The 22,310-nt window shown below is 45.0% G+C and overlaps 1 protein-coding gene across 4 annotated transcripts in view; it reads right to left on the reverse strand.

Moving 5' to 3' along the window:
- Positions 1-9,056: 9,056 nt before the first annotated feature.
- Positions 9,057-22,310, reverse strand: part of LOC128351481 (phospholipid scramblase 2-like) — a 37,214-nt gene continuing 23,960 nt past the window's right edge. The window contains exons 6-11 of one of the 4 annotated variants that reach the window (XR_008319795.1): positions 20,767-20,993; positions 17,955-18,116; positions 16,730-16,891; positions 15,406-15,634; positions 13,273-13,403; positions 9,057-9,494 (exon numbers count right to left, since the gene is read on the reverse strand). Coding sequence is in view for 3 of the 4 variants with exons in the window: in XM_053311060.1 (XP_053167035.1) it covers positions 13,387-13,403; positions 15,406-15,634; positions 16,730-16,891; positions 17,955-18,116; positions 20,767-20,993 (797 nt within the window). In the remaining variant the exon portion in view is untranslated. Of the gene's footprint in view, positions 13,404-15,405; positions 15,635-16,729; positions 16,892-17,954; positions 18,117-20,766; positions 20,994-22,310 lie in introns of all 4 variants that reach the window. The other 3 variants (XM_053311062.1, XM_053311060.1, XM_053311061.1) reach the window with 3 other exon arrangements.

A 22,310-nucleotide genomic window follows, 5' to 3' on the forward strand; every position in this document is an offset into this window, starting at 1 on the left:
CAAGGTCACCATAAAGCTTCATAACCAAGCAGGAAACTTACTGAATCTAAATCAGCAAGAGCCATGTGAATGACAAGTGCAAAGCCTACACAGAAATACTTTTTGTCCCCTAAAGCTCTTTTGATAGCCAGAGCCAAGCCCTTAAATATGAGATGTAATAGAATGCTCTGAGCAGGTGCAAACAGCCTTTACTAATCTTTAATTATTAGATGGATAGGTTTCTATGTCTAGGTCTTAACTTCTAAGCAAGCTTGTGTCAGGTATCTCCAGAAGTACATTACTTTTGGCAGAAATAAGACATTTGTTAGACACTTTCTGTTTGGGTAATGCAATGAAGAAAATAATCAAGTTAATCTTTTTGGGTTTTTGGCGCAACATCAAACTCCACATAAATAAATAAAATAAAACTTAGTTGGCTGTTCCTGCTTTCTTCTATGAGAAAGGAAGCAGAGAGAGCTGGGGAAATAGGGAATCACTTACCCAGAAAGGTGGAGGTTGCTGTTGCTTGCCTCTCCCCATCTAACTTACCTTGCTGCTTGCCTTCCCATGCTATCCTGTTAAGTCAGTACATGCACACAGCTCTCAATGCTAAGAATAGTCCCAGCTGGGACAGTTTTAAAGAAAGATAGGTGGAGATTTTTATTTCTCTCTCTGGGTGACTTCACATGTCATGCTGAACTCAAAGTTCAATGGAGCAGCCAGAGCCCCAGGAATGTGCCCATGCCCTACTTCCAATCTCAGGGAGGATATGCTGAGATTGGTCATGTCATATGAACCCACCAGTCTTGGCACATTCTACCTGTTGTGCTGGCCTTGGCAACAGGTAAAGTTGGAACTCTAGTACAGAGACAGCATACACTGCATCAATACGTTCTAATGTAACCAGCTGAAAATGTCAATTAAGTATGCAAGATTGAAGGAGACCCATTGTCTGCCATACTACACAGCGAACCTTTCTTCTCCAACTTCATCAACTTTTTGTTCAGAGTTATCAGCAGCTATTTCCAGCCTTGTTGATTGCCTAGCTATGACCCTAGGCCAGGGGTAGGGAACCTTGGCTTTCCAGCTGTTGTTGAACTACAACTCCCATCATCTACAGCCACAATAAATTGTGACTGGAGTTGTGGTGAGCCAAGGTTGCCTACATCTGCCTTAGGCATAGAAGTTCCTGTTTTGTGTGTGCTCAGAAAGACAGAACTCTGCATACATTCAAGTCATGCAGAAATACCAAACTGGTTGAGCTAGATTCTTTGGCACCCCTCTTGGAACTGCTTCTGCTGGGGAGTTGATATCCTTAAGCTGCCTTCATTGTGCCAGAGCTCCACCAATTTGGCCCTTCTCCAGGAGTTGAACTCTTAGCTCCTGGCCCTCCCTCCCAAGCCACAATAGAAGGTGCAGCTGAGGTCCCCCTGATGTGGGAATTCTCTAGGTCCCAGAATTTGCTTCTTGAAATGCCCAGAACCTTCTATATCTCTTTAAGACTTCCACAAAGGCTGAGGTCTCCCTAACATGGGTCAGTTTTGAGTTCCAGACTCACATCCTGAGCTGCCTAGGCCCCTTCAGAACTCTGTGAACTCTCTCATTCTACATCGGCATGCCGCTGCCTATCCACACATTCTACTGGGAAGATCAAAAGAAGGACAGCCAACATATGCTTGTGTGCAGAAGGCTCAGCACATGAGCTCTGCATCTACATCAGCATGCTGCTGCCTATCCATACATTTTACTAGGAAGACTGAAAGGAGGACAGCCAACATCTGCTCGTGTGCAGAAGCCTTGTGTGCAGAAGCCTCGTGTGCAGAAGGCTCTGCACATGTGCTCTGCATTATTAGCTATATAATCTGACTGTCTGTCTCTAAACTCTAAGGCTGTTCTCATGAGCAGCCTAACCTAGACGAAGCCCTGCCTGGGTTAGGCTGCTTGTGTGGAATGCTGGGATCCATGCAGATCCCATTGCTCCTGCGTAACCCTGCTATTAGCTGAGGTTAGGGCCACAAGCTGCATTGTGGGATTACTGGAGGCTGTGGGACATTTCCCTGGCCTCCAGAATGTCACGCCAGTCACCGTGGAGGCGATCATGTGCGCAGCAGCGTAGCACTGCTCAAGCCATCCCAGATCATCTGCAGGGAATGTAGATTAAACCCTGCCTTAGGTATGTGCACGGAACTGGTTTGGAGGCCCTTTATGGGCCTCCGAACGAGTTCGAATGGCAGGTAGTTCCACCGGTTCAAAGGCGGGGGTGCACTCACCCCTCCCATTGCTCTTCCCCTGCCAGCACTCCATTTTCAGTAAGTCCATGGAGTGGCAGCATACCTCCCTGCCACCCCGTTAGTCCCCGTTTACCAGATATACATACATATATCTATATCTATATCTATATCTATATCTAGATAGATAGATAGATAGATAGATAGATAGATAGATAGATATATCAGATATACCCAGATATATATCAGATATACCAGATATTACCAGATATACCAGATATACCAGATATATATATATATATATATATATATATATATATATATATATACACACACACCTACATGTGCGGCCACACACCCGGCGGGGATGGGCATGTGATGGGCACGCGCTTGTGTTGGTGTGTGCAGGTGCAGCAGATACTTTGGGGTATATCTGGTAAATGGGGGCAAATGGGGCAGCAGGGAGGTACACTGCGGCACCATGGACTAACTAAAATGGAGCGCCAGTGGGGAAAGAGTGGTGGGAGGGGTAAGCGCACTTCCCCCACCCTTAAAGCAGCACCCCCCTTTTAAGCTTCCCCCATTCTGCGCACATCCCTACCCTGTCTTCACCTTGTTGCAGACCAGGCCTGATCTATATACTAAATATGCTCATTAGCTAGTATACAAAACAGGTCTGGACCAAGTTCTTTTATATTGATGACCACGTATGATCTGGAAGCAATGAAGGAAAGGAGATCAAACTACTCAGAAGGATTCAATGGGCTTTATTGAGTATAAAGACTAACAACATAATCTAGCAAAGCAGAAAGCAGAACACTCTATTAATATTAGCAACAGTATTTAAACAGAACATCCTAACCAGTACCAATATATTCCACAGTGTGCCTAACTGACATATGTGCGTGCAATTAAATCTTCCTAGAGCCTAGTACAGTTTAGATACAGGCGGAAAAAGGGGGAGGGAGGGAGGGAGGCTCAGCGCTGGTATGGTTTTGGGGGTTCAGAAATTAGTAGAGGGGAGAGGTGAAGGGTGTAGGAGAAGGGGAAGGGATGAGGGAATTCCAGGTTTGTATGAGCCGCATATTTACCCAGGCTTGAGAATGGTGGATCTTTCAGCTGAAGCGGAGAGACTGTAGCTGGGAGCAGCAACAGAGCGATGGTCTGGCTTCTGGTTGTCAAGCAGACAGTTTGCTCAGAGCGAGGCAGAGAGTGAAGGTGCCATGGCTGGGGAAAAGTCTTGACTTCTCACTGCACAGTAGAAGTCACAGACAGTTCCTGTTCATGAGCAGAGTTCCTGAGCAAATCTTGCTGTAGGCACAAGATAGCTAGCGTGTGAGCAGAATGCCCATAGGCACAGAACTACTAAACTGCCATGTCCAGAGACTCCTTCTTATCCTTTTTAGTCTTCTGGATCACAAAAGGCATTTATTCCTGCTATCCTTGGAATATTGTCTTTTAATTACCAAAATTTGCTCAGGATATTTGATCAGTCCAGAGAGATCTCACTCTCATCTCCTGTTAGCTGTTATCTTGAGGAGGGGACAAAGTCCAAAAGCAAATCTGCATCCCAGATGTGCTAGCCTGGTCCCAGAAGATGTTAAAAGTTAGCAATTAGTAAGAGGGAGTTAGTTCTATTTGTATACCTCTATCTAGTGTGTATTTGCAACAAAAGAATATTCAAAGTATCATCAAAAGGGTAAGCATGAGTGAGGCAAGTTAATCAACACATTTGACTTAAGGCAGAAGCATCCTGTTACTGGACAACAGGTTAATTTCAGCAGTGTGAGACTGGTAATTAAGCCTGACCCATTGTCTCAGTGAGTTTCTGCAAACCCTGATAAACAATGCTAGATTACCCCTGCCTCTACAAATCAATTACCAAGCATTGCCCAGGCAGGTCTAATTGAACTCTTAATATAAAGAAATGAAATCAGACACAGGCCTATGTTTCACATACTTCTGAGTCTGATACCTCTAGTTCTGATATGTTATAGACTGTTCATAACAACCTCGCCCACCCTCCCAAGCATGTATTGCAGCTAGGACCCTGGCAGTATCACCTGCAATGTCTCATAGTGACCACTGGGGAGGTTAGGGTCATGGATAAAAGTGCTGGCCTCCTCCCCACTTTGTTCTTCCAGTGATGGCCTCCATTTTGTCTCTCCAGAGATGTCTGTTTTGGTCTCTCTCTTCAGCCATGTGCTAGAGCTGAAATTAAGCTGCAGGCTTTTTCACAATTGTTTGTAATCTTTTCTTTAAATAAATCTTTGTAGTTCTTCAATACTAAAGAACTGTCTCGAGACCTCTTGCTTTGCTGCTTTCTCACCAAACTGGCTTGACTGCTATTTGGGGACTGAATGCCATTCTTCTCCTACAGCGTGTGAATGACCTGTCCATCATTGCTGCAGCCTCCTGGTTGGGGGGGGTCTACTCGCAATTTGCTACACTGCGGCATTCATGATCTTAAAAATGGGGTTTGCAGAGAACTCACTCTGCTAACCTCATTTTAAGGGAGGACTACTTTCGTGGGCTAGACATCGTTGAACCACCAAACTTGCCCACGAGCCCGGTGGGTCTCGCGATGGGTGAAAAACAGGCCGTGTTCCCTTAGCCCGTTTTCCCTCCATTGTGAGGATAGGCTCACTTACTAGGGAGTAAGTCTCACTGAACACAGTGGGACTAATTTCCAAGAACATGTGTAGGATTAGGCTATAAATGAAGTGGCTGGAGGTTTTGAAGGAAGAAAATCACCATTTCATTAGAAAATAAAAACAGCCCTGCTGGATCAGGCAGAAGGCCCATCTAGTCCAGCATCCTGTTTCACACAGTGGCCCACCAGATGCCTCTGGGGAGCCATCAGGTAAGAGGTATGTGCATGCCCTCTCTCCTACTGTTGCTCCCCTGCAACTCGTATTGAGAGGCATCGTGCCTCTGAGGCTGGAGATGGCCCACAGCCATCAGACTAGTAGCCATTTATAGACTTGTGCACCATGAATCTATCTAAGCCCCTTTTAAAGCCATACATGCTGGTGGCCATCACCACATCCCATGGAAAGCAATTCCACAGATTAATTATGTGCTGTGTGAAAAAGTACTTCCTTTTGTCGGTCCTAAATTTCCCAACCTTCAATTTCATGGGGTGACCCCTGGTTCTAGTGTTGTGAGAGAGGGAGAAAAATTTCTCTCTGTCCACCCTCTCCACCACAGGCATAATTTTATACACCTCGATCATGTCTCCTCTTAGTTGCCTCTTTTCCAAGGTAAAGAGCCCCAGATGCTGTAGCCTAGCCTCATAAGGAAGGCGCTCCAGGCCCCTGATCATTTTGGTTGCCCTCTTCTGCACCTTTTGCAGTTCTACAATAGCCTTCTTAACATACGGTGACCAAAGCTGTATGCAGTATTCCAGATGTGGCCACACTATCGATTTGTATAAGGGCATTATAATATTAGCATTTTTATTTTCAGTCCCCTTCTTAATGATTCCTAGCATCGAGTTAGCCTTTTTCACAGCTTGACGCAAAGATCTCTCTCCTGGTCAGGCACTGACAGCTCAGATCCCATCAGTGTATATGTGAAGCTGGTATTTTTTGCCTCAATGTGCATCACTTTACACTCGCTTACATTGAACTGCATTTACCATTCTGTCGCCCACTGCCCCAGTTTGGAGAGATCTTTTTGGAGTTCCTCACAATCCGCTGTGGACTTCACTACCCTAACTAGTTTAGTGCCATCTGCAAATTTGGCCACTTTGCTGGTCTCTCCAACTTCTAGATCATTTATGAACAAGTTAAAAAGCCAGTAGCAATCCCTGGGGGACCTCACTTCCTACCTACCTCCACTGTGAAAACGTTCCATTTATTCCTACTCTGTTTCCTGTCCTTCAACCAGTTACTGATCCACACATGAACCTGTCCCCTTATCCCATAACTGCTAAGTTTACTCAAGAGCCTTTGATGGGGAACTTTGTCAAAAGCTTTTTGGAAGTCCAAGTATACTAAGTCAACTGGATCACCTTTATCCACATGCCTGTTGACATGCTCAAAGAACTCCAAAAGATTAGTGAGGCAAGACTTTCCCTTGCAGAAGCCATGCTGGTTCTCCTTCAGCAAGGCCTTTTCTTCTATATGCTTTACAATTTTATCCTTAAGTATGCTTTCCATCAATTTACCCGGCACTGAAGTTAAGCTGACTAGCCTGTAATTCCCCAGATCCCCCCTGGATCCCTTTTTGAAAATTGGAGTCACATTGGCTACTTTCCAGTCCTCTGGTACAGAGTCCGATTGTAGGGAAAAGTTATATATTTTTGCTAGGAGATCAGCAATTTCACATTTGAGTTCCTTCAGAACTCTTGAGAGGATGCCCTCTGACCCTGGTGATTTGTTCATTTTTAGGTTTTCAAGACAGTTTAGAACATCTTCCTATGTCACCTCAAATTGGCCCAGTTCCTCAGTTGCTAAACCTGAAAAGCTCAATTCTGGAAGGTATATGGTCAGTATCCTCCGCCGTGAAGACAGATATAAAGAACTCATTCAGCTTCTCTGCAATCTCCTTATCCTTCTTAATAATCCCTTTCACCCCGCACCCCCATCTTCTAAGGGTCCAACTGCCTCCCTGGCAGGTTTTCTACTTCTGATATATTTAAAGAAGTTTTTGTTCCCCTTGACACTTCTAGCTATATGCTCCACAAACTCTCTCTTTGCATCCCTTATTGTCTCCTTGCATTTCTTTTGCCAGAGTTTATGTTCCTTCCTGTTCTCTTCATTTGGGCAAGACTTCCATTTTCTGAAGAAAGTCTTCTTCCCTTTTATAGCTCCCCTGAATACTTGATAGCCACAGTGGCATCCTCCTGAACTTAGTAGTACCTTTCCTCCTTCTTGGTATACATTCCAACTGTGTTTCTAGTACTGTGGTTTTAAATAAGTTCCATGCTTTCTGGAGTGATTTGACCCTCCTGACTTTCACTTTCAACTTCTTTCTTACTAGTCCCCTCATTTTTGAGAAGTTTCCTCTCCTGAAGTCCAATGCATCTGTGGTGGACTTCCTTGACAATTCTCCACTCGTATATATGCTGAATCGGATCACACTATGGTCACTGCTACCCAGTGGTTCTGCAATTCTGACATCTCACACCAGTTCCTGGGCACTACTCAGGATTAAATCCAAAGTCACCATCTCTCTGGTTGGTTCCACAACTAACTGTCCTAAGACACAGTCATTTAGCACGTCTAGAAATTTGGACTCTTGTCTCATTACCTGAATGTGAATTTACCCAGTCTGTGTGTGGGTAGTTGAAGTCAACCATTATTACTGCCATGTCTCTCTTTGATGCCTCTCTTATTTGTTTCTCCAACTACTCTCAGCACTTTGATCTTGAGGGTGATAGCACGTCCCTAGTGACACATTTCCTTTCAGTCCTCGTAATGTTACCCATAATGATTCTGTGTGAATCTCGGTTCAAATGGAGCCTGTCCTTTTTGTTATGGATGTGCGAACAGTTTGAGGGGGGTTCGGTTCTACGTCAAACCGGTTCCAGGCCTCACAGAGGCCATTTGTGCATGCTTGGCGGCAGAGAAAATGGCCGTCGTGCCAACATATGGGTAAAACAGGCTGTGGCAGCGATGACCGAGGCTGGTGGGGGGAGGGGAACCTCTGCGGACCCCTCCCCCCATGGCCTAAAGGAAGCCCTCCCAAAGGGGCTAACGGTTAATTTTTTTAAACAAACAAACAAACTTCGTGAAACCCCCCCTGAACCGGGGGGGCAGTTTCTAAGGGGTGCCAGACCGAACTGGTCTGGTCAGGTTCAAGTCCGGTCTGGACTAGAACTGAACGGGGCTAGTCGGTTCCATTCACATCCCTACCTTTTGTACAGGTTTCACTTCATCGAAAATGTATCCCAGTGCCTAACGAATCTAAACCCCTCCTCCCAGCACCACGGTCTCATCCACACATTGAGACCCCTCAGCTCCACCTGTCTCGCTGTCCCTGCACGTGGAACAGGTAGCACTTCAGAGAATGCTACCCTGGGGGTCCTGGACTTCAGTATGTTACCTAGCAACCTAATTTTGGCTTCCAGGACTTCCTGACAGCATTTCCCAACCTCATTGGTGCCAACATGCACAACGACAGCTGATTCCTCCCCAGTACTGCCTAACAACCTACTAGACACAGTGTGATGTCTGCAACCTTCACACCAGGCGAAGTTCCTTCACAAGGTAAGTAACAACTGTATCAACATACAAGGAAAATAATCATCATGATATCAGCCATGTTAATTTTCATTCCAGTTTGTTACATTTATTAATACAATCCTAAATGAACAAAAGGAACCAGATTTTTCTCTGGGTTTATTTATTTATTTGATTTGTATACCGCCTTCCAAAAAGGCTCAGGGCAGTTTTAGAAGTAAGTTAACAACTATGTATCACACATTTCTATAACAGTTTGCTTTTCTGATTGTTATCCTTCTAGATAGGTAGAACAAAGAGAAAGGTGACAGAAAAGACGAGAATAAAAAAAAGTTGATATAAAAAAGGAACCAATAACATGTTTGAAATCCTATAGTACACATTTACTTATTTACACTCATATACCTCTCTTCCTCCAAGGAGCCCAGAGTGGTGTACATGGTTAAGTTCATCCTCACATCAACCCTATGAGGTAGGTTAGGCTGAGAGGAAAGTGACTAGCCCAGAGTCACCCAGTGAGCACCATGGCTGAATGTGAATTTGAATTCAGGTCTCATATTTCCCAAAGGAGTAACAATGTTAGTCGATTACAGCAAGAACAGAGGCTTGTAACACTATAAAACCATATGGAATAAGCTCTCAAAGACTGTAGCCCACTTAATGTAGTATAGTATTATTTATTTTATTTATTGTTGCATTTATATACCACCTTTCATTAAAAGACAACCCCAAGGCAGTTTACAAAAGTTAAAACATACAATAAAAAGGCAATAAAACATCAAGCTAAAAAAAAAATAAAAACATATAAAATACAGGCATAAAAACAATACAACAGATAAAAACACAAAGAAGCAGCAGTAAAAACGATTATGTAAAAGCCTGGGTTAAAATCCAAGTTTTAACAATCTTTCTAAAAGCCATGATGGGAGTCCGAGGAGCGAATGGCCACAGGGAGAGCATTCCAAAGTCTGGGAGCAGCAACAGAGAAGGCCCTATCCTGAGTGTACGACAGCTGGGCCTCTCTCATTGTCGGCACCCGGAGCAGGGCCCCCTCAGATGTCCTCGTCAAACGGGCAGCAACCCTTGGGAGCAGGTGGTCCTGCAAAGTGACAGGCAAACTGATCACAAAGAGCTGTAGATGACTCCTCCCCCATTGTCTGGGGGGGTGGAGCAAGGTTTTTGCCACATGAAACAGCTCTGTTTGTCTGCAGTGAGCAGATGCAATGGAGGCAGAGAAAAAGCATTTATTCTCCGACCCCACCGCCACGGAGTAGTCCCTAAAATGGGCTCTAGCCCGTGTTCGGTTGGATTCGTGACGACTCTTCCTCCAGCATCGTTCCAGCCATTGCCTGAGTTGCTTCATCACCCTAAGCTCCGAGGAAAACCAAGGAGCAGATCGGGCTCCACCAAGCTGGAGAGGGTGTTTAGGGGCAACCGTGTCAACAGCCTGGGCCATCTCTCCATTCCAGAGATCAACCAGGGCCTTGACAGGGTCACCAGCTCTGGACACTGGAAACTCCCCGAGAGCCATCTGGAATCCAAGCGGATCCATAAGCCTCTGGGGGCGGACCATCCTAATCGGCCCACCACCCCTGCAGAGAGCAGACGGAGCAGTCAATCTAAACCCCACCAGATGATGATCTGTCCATTACAAGGGAGTGGTCTCAAATTCCCCCACCTCCAGATCATTTATTTCCCAGTCGGCAAAAACCAGATCCAGAGTGTGTCCCACCACGTGGGTAGGGCCCAATACCAATTGAGACAGGCCCATGGTTGCCATGGAGGCCATGAAATCCTGAGCCACACCCACTAGGGGGGCCTCAGCGTGGACATTGAAATCCCCCAAAACAATAAGCCTGGGGGAACCCAAGGCCACCTCCAAGACCACCCCCGCCAGCTCAGGTAGGGAGACTGAAGTGCAGCGGGGTGGTCGGTACACCAGCAGAATCCCCAGCCTATCTTGGAGGCCCACCCTCAAGGACAAACACTCGAAATTCTGAGATTGCCTGACCGGGCACCTGGAAACGGGGAGGGTCTCTCTAAAGATGACTGCAACGCCTCCTCCCCGATCCTCGGGGCGGGGCTGCTGCATGATCTGGAAACCTGGAGGACAGAGCTGAGAGAGACCAACCCCGCCCAGCTCATCCAACCAGGTCTCCGTCACACATACCAGGTCAGCACGCTCATCCACAATCAAATCGTGGATGAGAGGTGTTTTTGCATTAACTGACCTGGCATTCAGCAGCAGCACCCTAATCCTCAAGGGAGTGTTCTCACAGCTCCCTGGGATCAGAGGGTTGGGAGAAGGTCCGGAAAAAAGAACAGGCCTCAATTGCCTGGACCGTTTCCCCCTGTAACGGCCTGCCCAACTCCCACCGCCATACCTCCCTCTGCCCGCTACCTGTGATATTGCTGCCCCCACTCCATACCCACTTTTTCGCTCTCCCACTACATTATAATGTAGTGTATAATGCAGTATTAATGTAGTATATCTAAGTCAGTCTATTATATTCTCTCACTCACTCATACCCAGAAAAAATGTAAATATTGAGACCATAGGCCATAACATACGAAGTACAGTGAGGCGGTTCCCACAATAAGAGGGAGCCGCCTGGGGAGGGTAAGTGGGGAGAGAGGGCTTAGCCTGCTCTCCCCACACACAAGCAGACAGTCTGCTCTGGGCGGCCGAAGCGGCCACCCACACAACTGCTGGCTCTATTAAAGAGCTGGCAGGGGCTGGGAGGACCGGGGGCCGCACGGCCCCCAGAAGCTCCAGCATGCCCTGCATGAGTGCACAGGGCATCCTGGAGAGACCCCCGAGCCGGGAGGCTGCTTTTCAGACTCCCGGTCAGGGATCTACTAGTGAGTTGCCGCAGCATGTAGCCACGGCACAGCAATTCACGATCAGAAAGCCTAGTTTAGTGGTGCGCTTGCTCCGCTAACCTGGGCTTATTTTAGCCGATCATGAGAATCACCTAAGTGACAAGGAGTCAGAGATATTGGGAGGCTTCACAGGTAGCAATGGCAAGTAAGCAAGCAAGAACCAGAGGTTCCTGAGGAGCACGTGCTCCTGGCATGAGCCACAAGTTGCAGCCATTTGGTGATGTCTGAAGCCAGTATTGGGTTGCTAATACTGAGGTCATTCACACAATCAAAAACTATGAGGTCATTCACACAATCAAAAACTGTGTTCTACCTGGGTTTGGGAACTGTGTGTACTCCCAATTTTTGATTGTGTGGAAGCAAGGTTAGAGGAAAACCTGGGTAGAAGTGATTGTGTGGAAGCAAGGTAGGAGAAAAAGCTACCCAGGTTTTCCTCTAAGCTTGCTTCCACACAATCAAAAATTGGGAGTACACACAGTTCCCAAACCCAGGTAGAACACAGTTTTCGAAGGTGTGAATAACCTCTATGTTTTACCCAGGTTTGCAAGCTATGTGTGCTCCTGGTTTTCAGTTGTGTGGAAGCAAAATAAGAGGAAAATCTGGTTAGAAGTGATTGTGTGGAAGCAAGGTAAGAGGAAGTTTTCCTCCTGCCTTGCTTCCACACAACTGAAAATTGGGAGTACTCACAGCTCCCAAACCTGGATAGAACACAGTTTTTGATCATGTGAATTACCTCACTGTATTTGCTTGAATCCAAGACTAGGGAGCTCTTCTCACAATCATGGAGAAGAGCTCCTTGGAGGTCTGAGGGGAGAGCGGGTTTGCCCAACCCTCCCCACAGACAATCACTCAACCATCCCAGATTAGAGGCAGCTCACCCAGCAGCTCTGGGGGTTGGGTGCAGAGAAGCGATGCCTTGTAGTGCCCTGCCCCCCGCTGGAGCCCCAATAACGGGATCCCCCTCCAAGTGTGCCCACCATGGCTGCAAGCAGCTGCAACAGACACACGATCAGAAAAATGAGAACTCTCACTTAACGTCATTTAAGCAGCAGGCTTCATAGGCAGGTTTGCCACTGTGTAGCCTCTGGGATTGGGCACGATCCTCGTGGTTCACATGTATGTGCAAAACTGGGCTGGGCAATCTTAGGCAGTTTTTGCACACTCGTGTGAATAGCCTCTAGTTTTGTTTGTTTGTTTGTTTCAAGTTTTCCAATGTTAGAAATTGAGGGCTTGTTTTGTAAATCATATACCCTCTATTTAACTCATATTTTTTAAGGTGATTATCTTAAATTCTGGGGTGCCTTTGATTTGGAGAAATATGGTATTGGCTTCCCTCTGCCACCAAACGTTTGTAACAGAGATCTGAAGCTGGGCAGATGTCAAATGGCAGAGGGAAGCAAACACTAGCAATCTGATATCATGAAAATGATTGCAGCTTGTGGCTCATGACGGGAGCTCACGCTCTCCAGGAACCTACAGTTCTGGCCCACTTACTTGCCACTAAAATGTGTGTGAGGCCATCTTATGGCTCTTATCATTCAGGGCACTTTGGTCACTGTTGCACAACAATATAGGGGAGGGTGAAGGATTCTGCCCTTGCGGAATGCCTGGAGAATAGTTGTGGCAAAGCCTTGTTTGATAGCCCCGATTATTCTTGATAGAAACTTGGAAATCTTTGGCTACTTCATCAGCAGCAGGAGCAATGTCTGCCCACCTCCCTGAAAGCTATCGGTCTTCTTTGGCAACAATAGAGAGATGTACTAATGGAAGTCAGTAAGTGCTCTAAATGCTAGTTATTTAAAATTGTAAGTTTTGTGATTTTTATGTTATTTATACAGAATACCCTCGCATAAGTGATGTGAAGACTACAGCCCATTTTACTTTACAGAAATAAGCAAGTCTCTAAAAATTAAAATTCCTCAGACAAGCTGGATTTGTAACTAATGTTGGTAAGCAAGCCACAGAGTGACATTCTGTCAGAAAGTAGACAATACATCGTGCAGAAGTGGGTGAGTTAACGCCTGCGATGTCCATGTATCCCGTGAGCTCCGTGTAGACCAGCTCTTCTTCGCCTGTTTCTATTATTGCTTCCCCTGTTAGCACTGCGTTCAAAAAACATGTAATCCTAAAGTGAAGAAAAGAAAAATACATAACATGAACTCTGGACTAAGGGCTCCCACTCCCCACCACCCCATAAAGCAATTGCACAAGGGCCTTGGTCTGGCTTGGGACCATGGTAGTGGTGGTGTGGGGAGCTTTAGTGCTATACTCCCCCAGCATAGGAACATAGGAAGCTGCCATATACCGAGTCAGACCCTTGGTCCATCTAACTCAGTATTGTCTTCACAGACTGGCAGCGGCTTCTCCAAGGTTGCAGACAGGTATCTCGTTCAGCCCTATCTTGGAGAAGCCAGGGAGGGAATTTGGAACCCAGATGCTCTTCCCAGAGTGGCTCCTTCCCCTGAGGGGAATATCATACAGTGTTCACACTTCTGTTCTCCCATTCATATGCAACCAGGGCAGACCTGCTTAGCTAAGGGGACGAGTCACGCTTGCTACCACAAGACAAAGCTCCTCTCCTGATTGAGATCACCATGATCCCAATCTGAATCACACACATACCTGGCATAGTACTTGCGCTGCAAAAACTCTAACAGAAGATTGGTTTTTCTTCCACAGCAAATGGCATGTGTGTGCTGTGTTCAAGTACCCCAGCTTTACAGTTCTGACCTAGACTGGCTATGCTATTTACAGAAAAAGCATACATGGTAGGGTTTTCATTTCTATTTTATAGCTACCCTAAAAACTATTTTAACTGGGACCATTTAAAGACAAAAAGAGAAACACTTGAAGGATGACCTAGTACAGTGAAATAGGTATGAAAGAGTAAGAATAGCTCCACTGACTGCCACCCGAACAAAGCACTGGTGGAAGGGCACTGTGCTTGAACAAGGATGTTGTGCAGGAGAGTTTAACAACGTTGGGATTTTCTGTTTCAGGCTAGAGCTATAATGCTATTGGGATAGCTTAAGGATGTAGCACAAGAATGTTGTACAAAGAAAGGAACATCAGGTCTAGACTGGTTCTTGCCCTCCTAGCAGAAGAATCTGACGGGTTGTGCAACATCCTTGAGCAAAGACTATCCTGCAGTATCCTTGAGCCATGACTGTTCCACAACAATGAGAAAGCTGGCTCCTTTGAAATTATCCTATACTCACATCAAAGCTAAAATCCCGCAGCACATTGATATAATCTGTTCATCATGCTTCCCTGCCTGCTTCTCACTGGTTTCTATCCTGCTAGATCAAGGATTATCATGATAGTCCTAATACAATATCTAATACCAAGATATTGCAAGCTGTACTCAAGGGGCTTTGTCCGTCTCCTTTATTATTTTTAAAAGAACCTCAAAACCCTCCTTTTTAAATAAACTTTTTCTTCTTCTTAAAGGGCTATAATAGGGTCTCCAGTTTTAATTAGTTTTTTAGTCCTGATTAGGGATGCACACCAAACTGATTTGGCCTGGTTGGTTCAAATTCAAACCAGCTTCGAACCAGGGTGGGTAGGGTCAGTTTTGGTTTTGCTCGAACCCCCATGGTTCAGTTCAAATTCGAACCCAATTTGAACAGTTTTTAAAAGGTTCTACATAGGGCATAATGGAGATGCAAACTGGCCTCCATCACTGGCTATGACGTGTAAGAGACATAAGTTTTGGGAGGAATAAAAATGTTTAAATAAATAAATAAATAAATAAATAAATAAATAAAGTGGTCTCCTGCCACACCATGTCATGTGTGGGCCACATCTGAGCCGGACTTTCCTATCCCTTTAATTTTTTCAGAGCCCCCTTCTATTTCCCCTCTTCTAGCTAGCAGCACACACATGCACACACCAAACGCAAACACGCATGCACACTGATGATGACTGTATGTGCTCTGGTGCTACCATGACCCTGGGGCCCTGTGTGGCCTCCAGCAAAGATGTGGAGGACCAGACACTCTGAGGCATTTCCACCCCCCACCAGCAAAACGCATCCATTGCACATGAAGAGAAGAGCAAAAGAACCAGGTGCGTGGCATGTGTTACTTTAAGTTCTCCTTTAGTGTGTTGGTGTGCTTTTGCCTTACCCCTCTTTCTTTGCAGTTTGCGGGCCGGGTTGGTTTTACTGCCTTGTGCTATCTTGTTTGGTCTTGTTGCTTTGTGGCTGTTGTTGTGTAGTCTGTGCTGTGGTTTGGTATGGTCCCCTTGGCTTTGCAGTTGTGCGGGCACAGCGGCAGGTCTGTTTCTGTGGTGGTTTTTTGGTTTCCAGTTGGTTGTCATCTTAGTTGTGTCACTGTGTGTTGGTATGGTGGCCTGCTAGGGGCACAAAACTGGGGTGGGTGGTGGGCACCCAGGGGTGCCAAGCACCCACCAAACCCCAAAGCAATTGGACAATTCTGTGATTTTAGATTTTTCCAATTTTTACATATCTTCCTTAGGGAATAATGGGGTTTTGAGGCAGGCCAGCTGGCCCATTCTCCGCAAGTGGGTCTGGAGGCACAATGGGTTGTGCCAGAACTCCCCCAGGCAGCCCAAACCGGTGGGGTTTATGGTTTCCCCCCAGGAATTTTTTAAATTACCCTCCTTTTAATAAGTCTATCTCTATCAGAGTAGCTTCTCTGGTCTGTATATATGTGTGTATGGAAAGAGCTTCATAGGGATTCATTGAGAGAACTCATACACAGCAAGTCCAAACACAAATTGGATTCTTGGTGGCTGTATGAGTTCTCTCAATGAATCCCTCTGAAGATCTTTCTATACACACATATATGTCTACCAGAGAAGCTACTCTAATAGAGACAGACTTGTTAAAAGGACAGTAACTAAAATAAATTCCTGCAGGGTAGGGATGCATGAACCGTACCAGCTTGGGGCTGCTTTTGGGGAGTTGTGACACAACCCACCGTGCCCCCAGACTCACTTTGGGATGTGCTGGCATATCCCAAAGGGGGGATGGGGCTGACTCAAATCCCCATTATTCCCTATGGGAGAAATGCAAAAATTGGAAAAATCTTCAAAAATTCATTAAATATCACAGGGGTTTTCGATTGCTTTGAGGTTTGGTGGATGTTTGGCACCACTGGGTGCCTACCATCCACCCTGGTTTTGTCCCCCTAGGTACTTTACATAGGGAGCAATGGGCTGGTTCCAGTCCCCATTATATCCTATGTAGAACCATTTAGAACCGGTTCGAATTGGAACTGAACCGGTGGGTGGGGGGCGGGTTCAAGCAAAACCAAAACTGAACCTACCCACCCTGGTTTGAAGCTGGTTTGAATTCAAACCAAACAGGCCAAGCTGGTTTTGTACACATCCCTACTACTAGTTCCTTTAAGCCAGTTCTTCAGTACAATGGACCATAATGCACACCTACGTCATTAACAGACTGCAAAGTATAAGAATTAGACTTACCATGAGGAAGGCAGCCCCCATCACAATTGCTTTGATTTTAATATCCAGATCCAATGGAAACTGGATTCCAAAGATGCTAGCATCTGTAGCAGTCTCTCTGGCCAGACCAGTCCACTGTCTAGAAATTCCTCCCACTCCAGATTTCCCATCGAGTGACTTCACCTGATGTTTAAATACAATTTTTGTTATTTAACTGCTGTTTTTTTGTTGTTGGTTTTTTTTTGCAGACTGCAAACATGAAAAAACCAAACCAAACCAGGCATTCATCCTAGAAGACCTGTGGTTCACACTTATGTTAGTTGCAAGGTCACAGGGTAAACAACATATTATATAGCCTGCAAAGTAAAACACGTACAAGGGATGAGAGTTAGTTCTACAAATGCTGAACAAGTTGCTATCCCACTCTGCTACTGACGCTAAGAATGGCAGCACAGTTGTAGCTTCTCCTACCAACTAAGCAAAGAAGAACCCTTTTAAAGTGGTGATTTTCTTTATTGAGCAGGGGGAGAGCAACTGTCCCTATCTAATCCCAGCACAGCATCCACCCAGTGGTAGTTGCTGGTGTCTGTCTTATGTTTCTTTTTAGACTGTGAGCCCTATGGGGACAGGGGCCCATCTTTATTTATTTTTATTTCTCTATGGGAACTTTTGTCAACAAGCGGTATATAAATATCTGTCATCTAGTAGACAGATGCCAAGTGTGTGCTCTGAAGACTACCATGCATGCAAAACCAAACCTGCATTTCTGCACAAAAGTACAATGAATTTGTGCACTCTTCCAGTGCTTCAGAAGCATAGAGTTGTGTGCTTGACAGTGTTCAGAGTGTACCACAGTGTCAGTCAGGATGTCAGCCAGTGACTATGGCCACGACTGCGGTGAGCGCAGTTAAAGAGTTAACCATGATCACCAGGCTCTTGCTTCTGTGATGTGATAACCTGGAATTTCTGGGCCAACTGCTGCAGTTAAACCACATTTAACCCAGATAGAGAATTAGTCCTAGTTATCATTTAGTGCAGTTTAACTGCTGTGATTTGACTGTGATTGCCTTGAAATCATGAGTTCTCACATCACACTCCGCAGGTGTGTGCAGAGCTTGGCGATTGTCGTGAACTCTTAACCGTGCTCACTGTAATCTTGAAAATGTGGCTGATAACCAACCTTCCGATATATCCCCAGTACTGAAGGATCAGAAAGCAGGAATTCAGGATTTTAGTGTTAACTTACCTCAAAATGAATATCTTGAAAACAGCGGCAAGGCACACATGGACCAGCCATTTGAAGCACATCCTCTCTAGCTTCATTTTGGATAGCAAACTTAGGTAGGCAGGGGTGCCACTTCTGTTTAACATAACCAATGATTGTGCCTGGTGGGGCCTGAACTTCAAGCTTCAAGAAAAAATGAAGTTAAATTTAAATAAAGGATAATATTGCCAACACAAAAAACTAGGAAATGCAGGGTTTGTAATCAGAATTGGGATGTGTTAAAAATGATGGTAAATGAAAAGCACAGGCCTTGAGGGTGTAAGCGGTGGGGCGTGGGGACCGAAAAGATACTGCTATAGTGGTGGTTCATGAAATGTGCATTTTGAGAATGAATGAAAGAGGAAAGGGAGGTACCTTCACTAATAAGTACATGAGAAAAAGACAAAGAGGTATGCCCCAGAAATTAACCAAATACACTTTACCCAAACCATGAGAAATGACAAAGTCTATTAGTGTAATGTGAATGTCACCTACAGCATGTTGATGCCTAAGATATGAAAAGGCTTACAGTAATCTTTTGTCCTACAAGAGGCTGCTGCTTAGAAGTATTGAAATTGGTCAGATGCAATATCAACATCAAGTTAAAACAGTTCTCTAGCAGTGGCAGTCAATTGCATTGTCCGAAATAATTTTTGTAGAGCTCCGTAAAGCTGCCATGGCAAAGAATAAGATCTTATTTGGTTTATTCATAAATTAACTAGAAATTGAAGGAAGCGACAAGGTGGCCAAATTTGCAGATGACACTAAAGTATTAAAGGCAGTGAAATCCAAAACCGATTGTCAGGAGCTCCAAAAGGATCCCTCCAAACTGGGTGAGTGGGCAACAAAATGGCAAATGCAGGCCAAGTAAGTGTAAAATGATGCATATCCGTACAAATAGCCCAGCTTCACAAATACATTGATGGGTTCTGAGATGTCAAGATCTTCGGGCTATGGTAGACAGGTAACTGAAAAGGTCAACTCAGCACAAAGCTGTGGAAAAGGCAAATGCCGTGCTAGGAATCATTAGGAAGGGGACGGAAAATAATTGTTGAGAGCAGGTGGGGAGTATGGGGGGGGGGGGGTCAAAGAAGGCTCCAAAGAGCTTATCTTCCCACAGGTGATCCAAGGCTTGGCACTGGGAGTGTGCTTCATGATCCCACAAGAGCAGCCCTGGTCCATGAAGCACGGACCAGGGTTGAAGGATCCAGTGGCCAGAACTTGCTGTTCCAGCCTCCAAGCATCCCACAATGCAATGTGTGACACACGCATTGCATTGTGGGATTCCCCCATCAGGTGGGAAATCTATGCGCCCATCTCTGTGTCTCCTCGGGCTGAACTCGGTCCAAGGAGAAACATGATACACAGCAGCCGCATTAAGGGAACGAGTGCACCCTGAAACTCGGCTAACAGCTGGGTTGTTTAGGAGGGTTAGGTGGGTGGGAAGTGTCAGGATCTGTGAGGATACTGCCATTTCTCATGACCAGCCTATCCCATGGGCTGGGCTGATCATGAGAACATCCTCCATATCTTATCTGGAACAGTTCGAAAATTTAAATCACATGGCTCTGTGGTTGCCATGAGTAAACACCAGGAGTTGAGGGTGCAACTTTACCTTTATGATTCCAAAGGATTTGCAACATAGTTCTGAATACAATGGACAGTACAATAAATTATGATGCAAACTTTCAGTTTCTGGAGCTCCAGTGCAAAAATAATGGACAACAGGAGTGTGGGAAGTATTTAAAATCAATATGTTTGCAGTGCTATACAACCTTACTTGGGAGTAAGTCACATTCGACTCATGAAAAATAAAAGTACTGGAACCCTAAGGACATTTCCTGACCCTCCATGCTTGTCCAGCTCCAGAGGTTCAGTACAATGATACTATGGTCATTCACATGATAGTCGGGCAGTCTAGAAGTAAGGAAAATGTTGGTAAGATGTTGGGGGTGGGAGCGGGGGCAGTGAGAGAGCGTACACATAAAGCCCAGAGGGCATTATATCTGAGCCAGCCCAAGCCTGGCTCATGCACCACTTCTCCTGAGATTCTACAGACTTCTTTCATCAAGATTTGGATGATAGAATTTAGATATAGATCAATATCTATGGAGATATAGATAGAATTGGTATAATCTCAGTAATGAGGCATGGGAAATTGTGTGGGTTCAGATGTCACACCACCTCCCATGTTCGCATGTTCTCACCTCCCAACATTTTAGTGACATTTTCCACACATTTTAGTGACATTTTCCACACTTCCACAGAGTGGGTGGCAGTCATGTGAACCCACCATATATTAAAGACTAACAATCATGGTTGGGGAATTTCAGGGCACACACTCAGTATGGTTTACCAAGTATATGGTTTTACTCAGTATAGTTACCCTTTTTGTGTCAGGGAATGCTTTTCTAATTCTTTTCATGATGTAAAGTACTTTGAAAATTTCTTTCTAGAAAGGTGTATAAATAATAATCAGAATTTCAACTTTTGGAAAAATGCTGTATGCCATTATGAGCTTATGATATAAAGCGGGATCTATATATATGTTTCCCAGCCTTCAGTCAGAATCCTATCACATGTTGAGGGTCCACCACAGGAAGGCCGTTGATATTGGATTTCTGAATAGTGAGGACATGCCTTTCAAGCTAGTGTATTTATTAGATGAAGCTCCATCATCACCGTGTGAACCTGAATGGCCATGATTCATATTCCTAGAACATGTTGATGGCGGTATGGGTCAAATGAGGTACAAGCCACTCTGATTTTGACTGAGGGTTAAGGAACGATTTACCTCTTGCAAGCAGCAAACACAAGGACAGCAGCAAATGGAACATTGGAAAGATCTTGTCAGTTGCATGACAGCTTGTTGTGTACTGTCAAAGAGCTTGATGGTGAATGGCCGCAATGACCCATAGCAGTTGAGAGTGAAGTCGTCATTTTCCTCAGCTGCAAAATAGACCCACTGGCCCTGGGTATTCTTAATTTCATATCTGTTGGCTGTTTCATAGCCACTTATCACTGAAAAAGAAACAACCAATACAGCTTCATACACAATACATACAGCTTTACCTGAGCCTCTGTATGTAAGCTTTTGGGGATGGGATGGGGTATGGATTTAGAAAAGTCAGATCATTTAAAAAATAAAATAAAGTATTGTTCTTGGGGAGATGCTGCTCCATATCCTGGCATTTACAGGGCTTTCAGGGCATGAGGTCCTTATTATCTGTGGTAGTGCTGACCCTTTGAAATATGCTTCCACTGGAAGCAAGTTTTAGCTAGTTCTCTGTTGATGTTTCATCAGCTGGTATTGGCTGAAGGCAAGTGAACTTGAAATTTCTTTCTGTTGGTATTTTTAGGATGCTTTTATGTCTGTGTTTTATATTTCTTTAGAAATCTTTTTAGAAATATCTTCTATTGGCTGACATTCTAATTAAGGATGGCCAAATCAGTTTGAATTTGAACCAGTTCAAATTCTAAGAGGTTCGGTTCGACAGTTTGAATTCAAACTAAACCAGACATTGGGTTCGACCTGCCAGTTCGGATTCAAACCGAACTGAGCCTGGTTCATATCAAAGAAGCTACCAGAATTAATTCAAAGGAACTGGGCAAAGGGCTGATTTTTTGTGATTTGTTGAAGTTTACACATCTTTAAGGTTTTTCCCATAGGGAATAATGGCAGTTTCAGCAAATGTATCGCTTCACGTGTTGGGGGGAGGGTTGGCCCAGGGCAGAGTGTAGTGGGTGGTATTGCCCAATGGGGGCAAAGAAACTGCCAGAATTATTTCAAAGGAATTGGGCAAAGGGCTGATTTTTTGCGATTTGTTGAAGTTTACACATCATTTAAGGTTTTTCTCCATTGGGAGTGATGGAGGTTTCAGCAGCCCCATAACTGCACAAAGCGAGTGGTTGTGTAGTGCACAGAGGGTGACAACCCATGAGGTACTGGGTTTTGTTGTTTCTGAGGTGTTCTAAGTGTAGATTCTCTGGTATCAAATGAGAGTGGATTCATGGATTGTCATAGAAAATATCATATGCTGCCAGAGAATCTACACTCAGAGCACCTCAGAAACAAAACCCAGTACCCCATGGGTTAGCATGTACCCTATGGGGGTGGTTGGCACCCTCTGTGCACTACACCACCATTCGCTCTCGGCCACCCCATCACCCCCCAAATGCTGTTATGGGGCTGCTGAAACCTCCATTGTTCTCTATGGAGAAAAACCTTGAAGATGCATAAACTTCAACAAATTACAAAAAACCAGCCCTTTGCCCAATTCCTTTGAAATAATTCTGGTAGCTTCCATGCCCTCATTGGTCACTACTACACACCTCACT

The sequence above is a fragment of the Hemicordylus capensis genome, chromosome 3, assembly GCF_027244095.1.
Source record: "Hemicordylus capensis ecotype Gifberg chromosome 3, rHemCap1.1.pri, whole genome shotgun sequence".
Lineage (NCBI taxonomy): Eukaryota > Metazoa > Chordata > Lepidosauria > Squamata > Cordylidae > Hemicordylus > Hemicordylus capensis.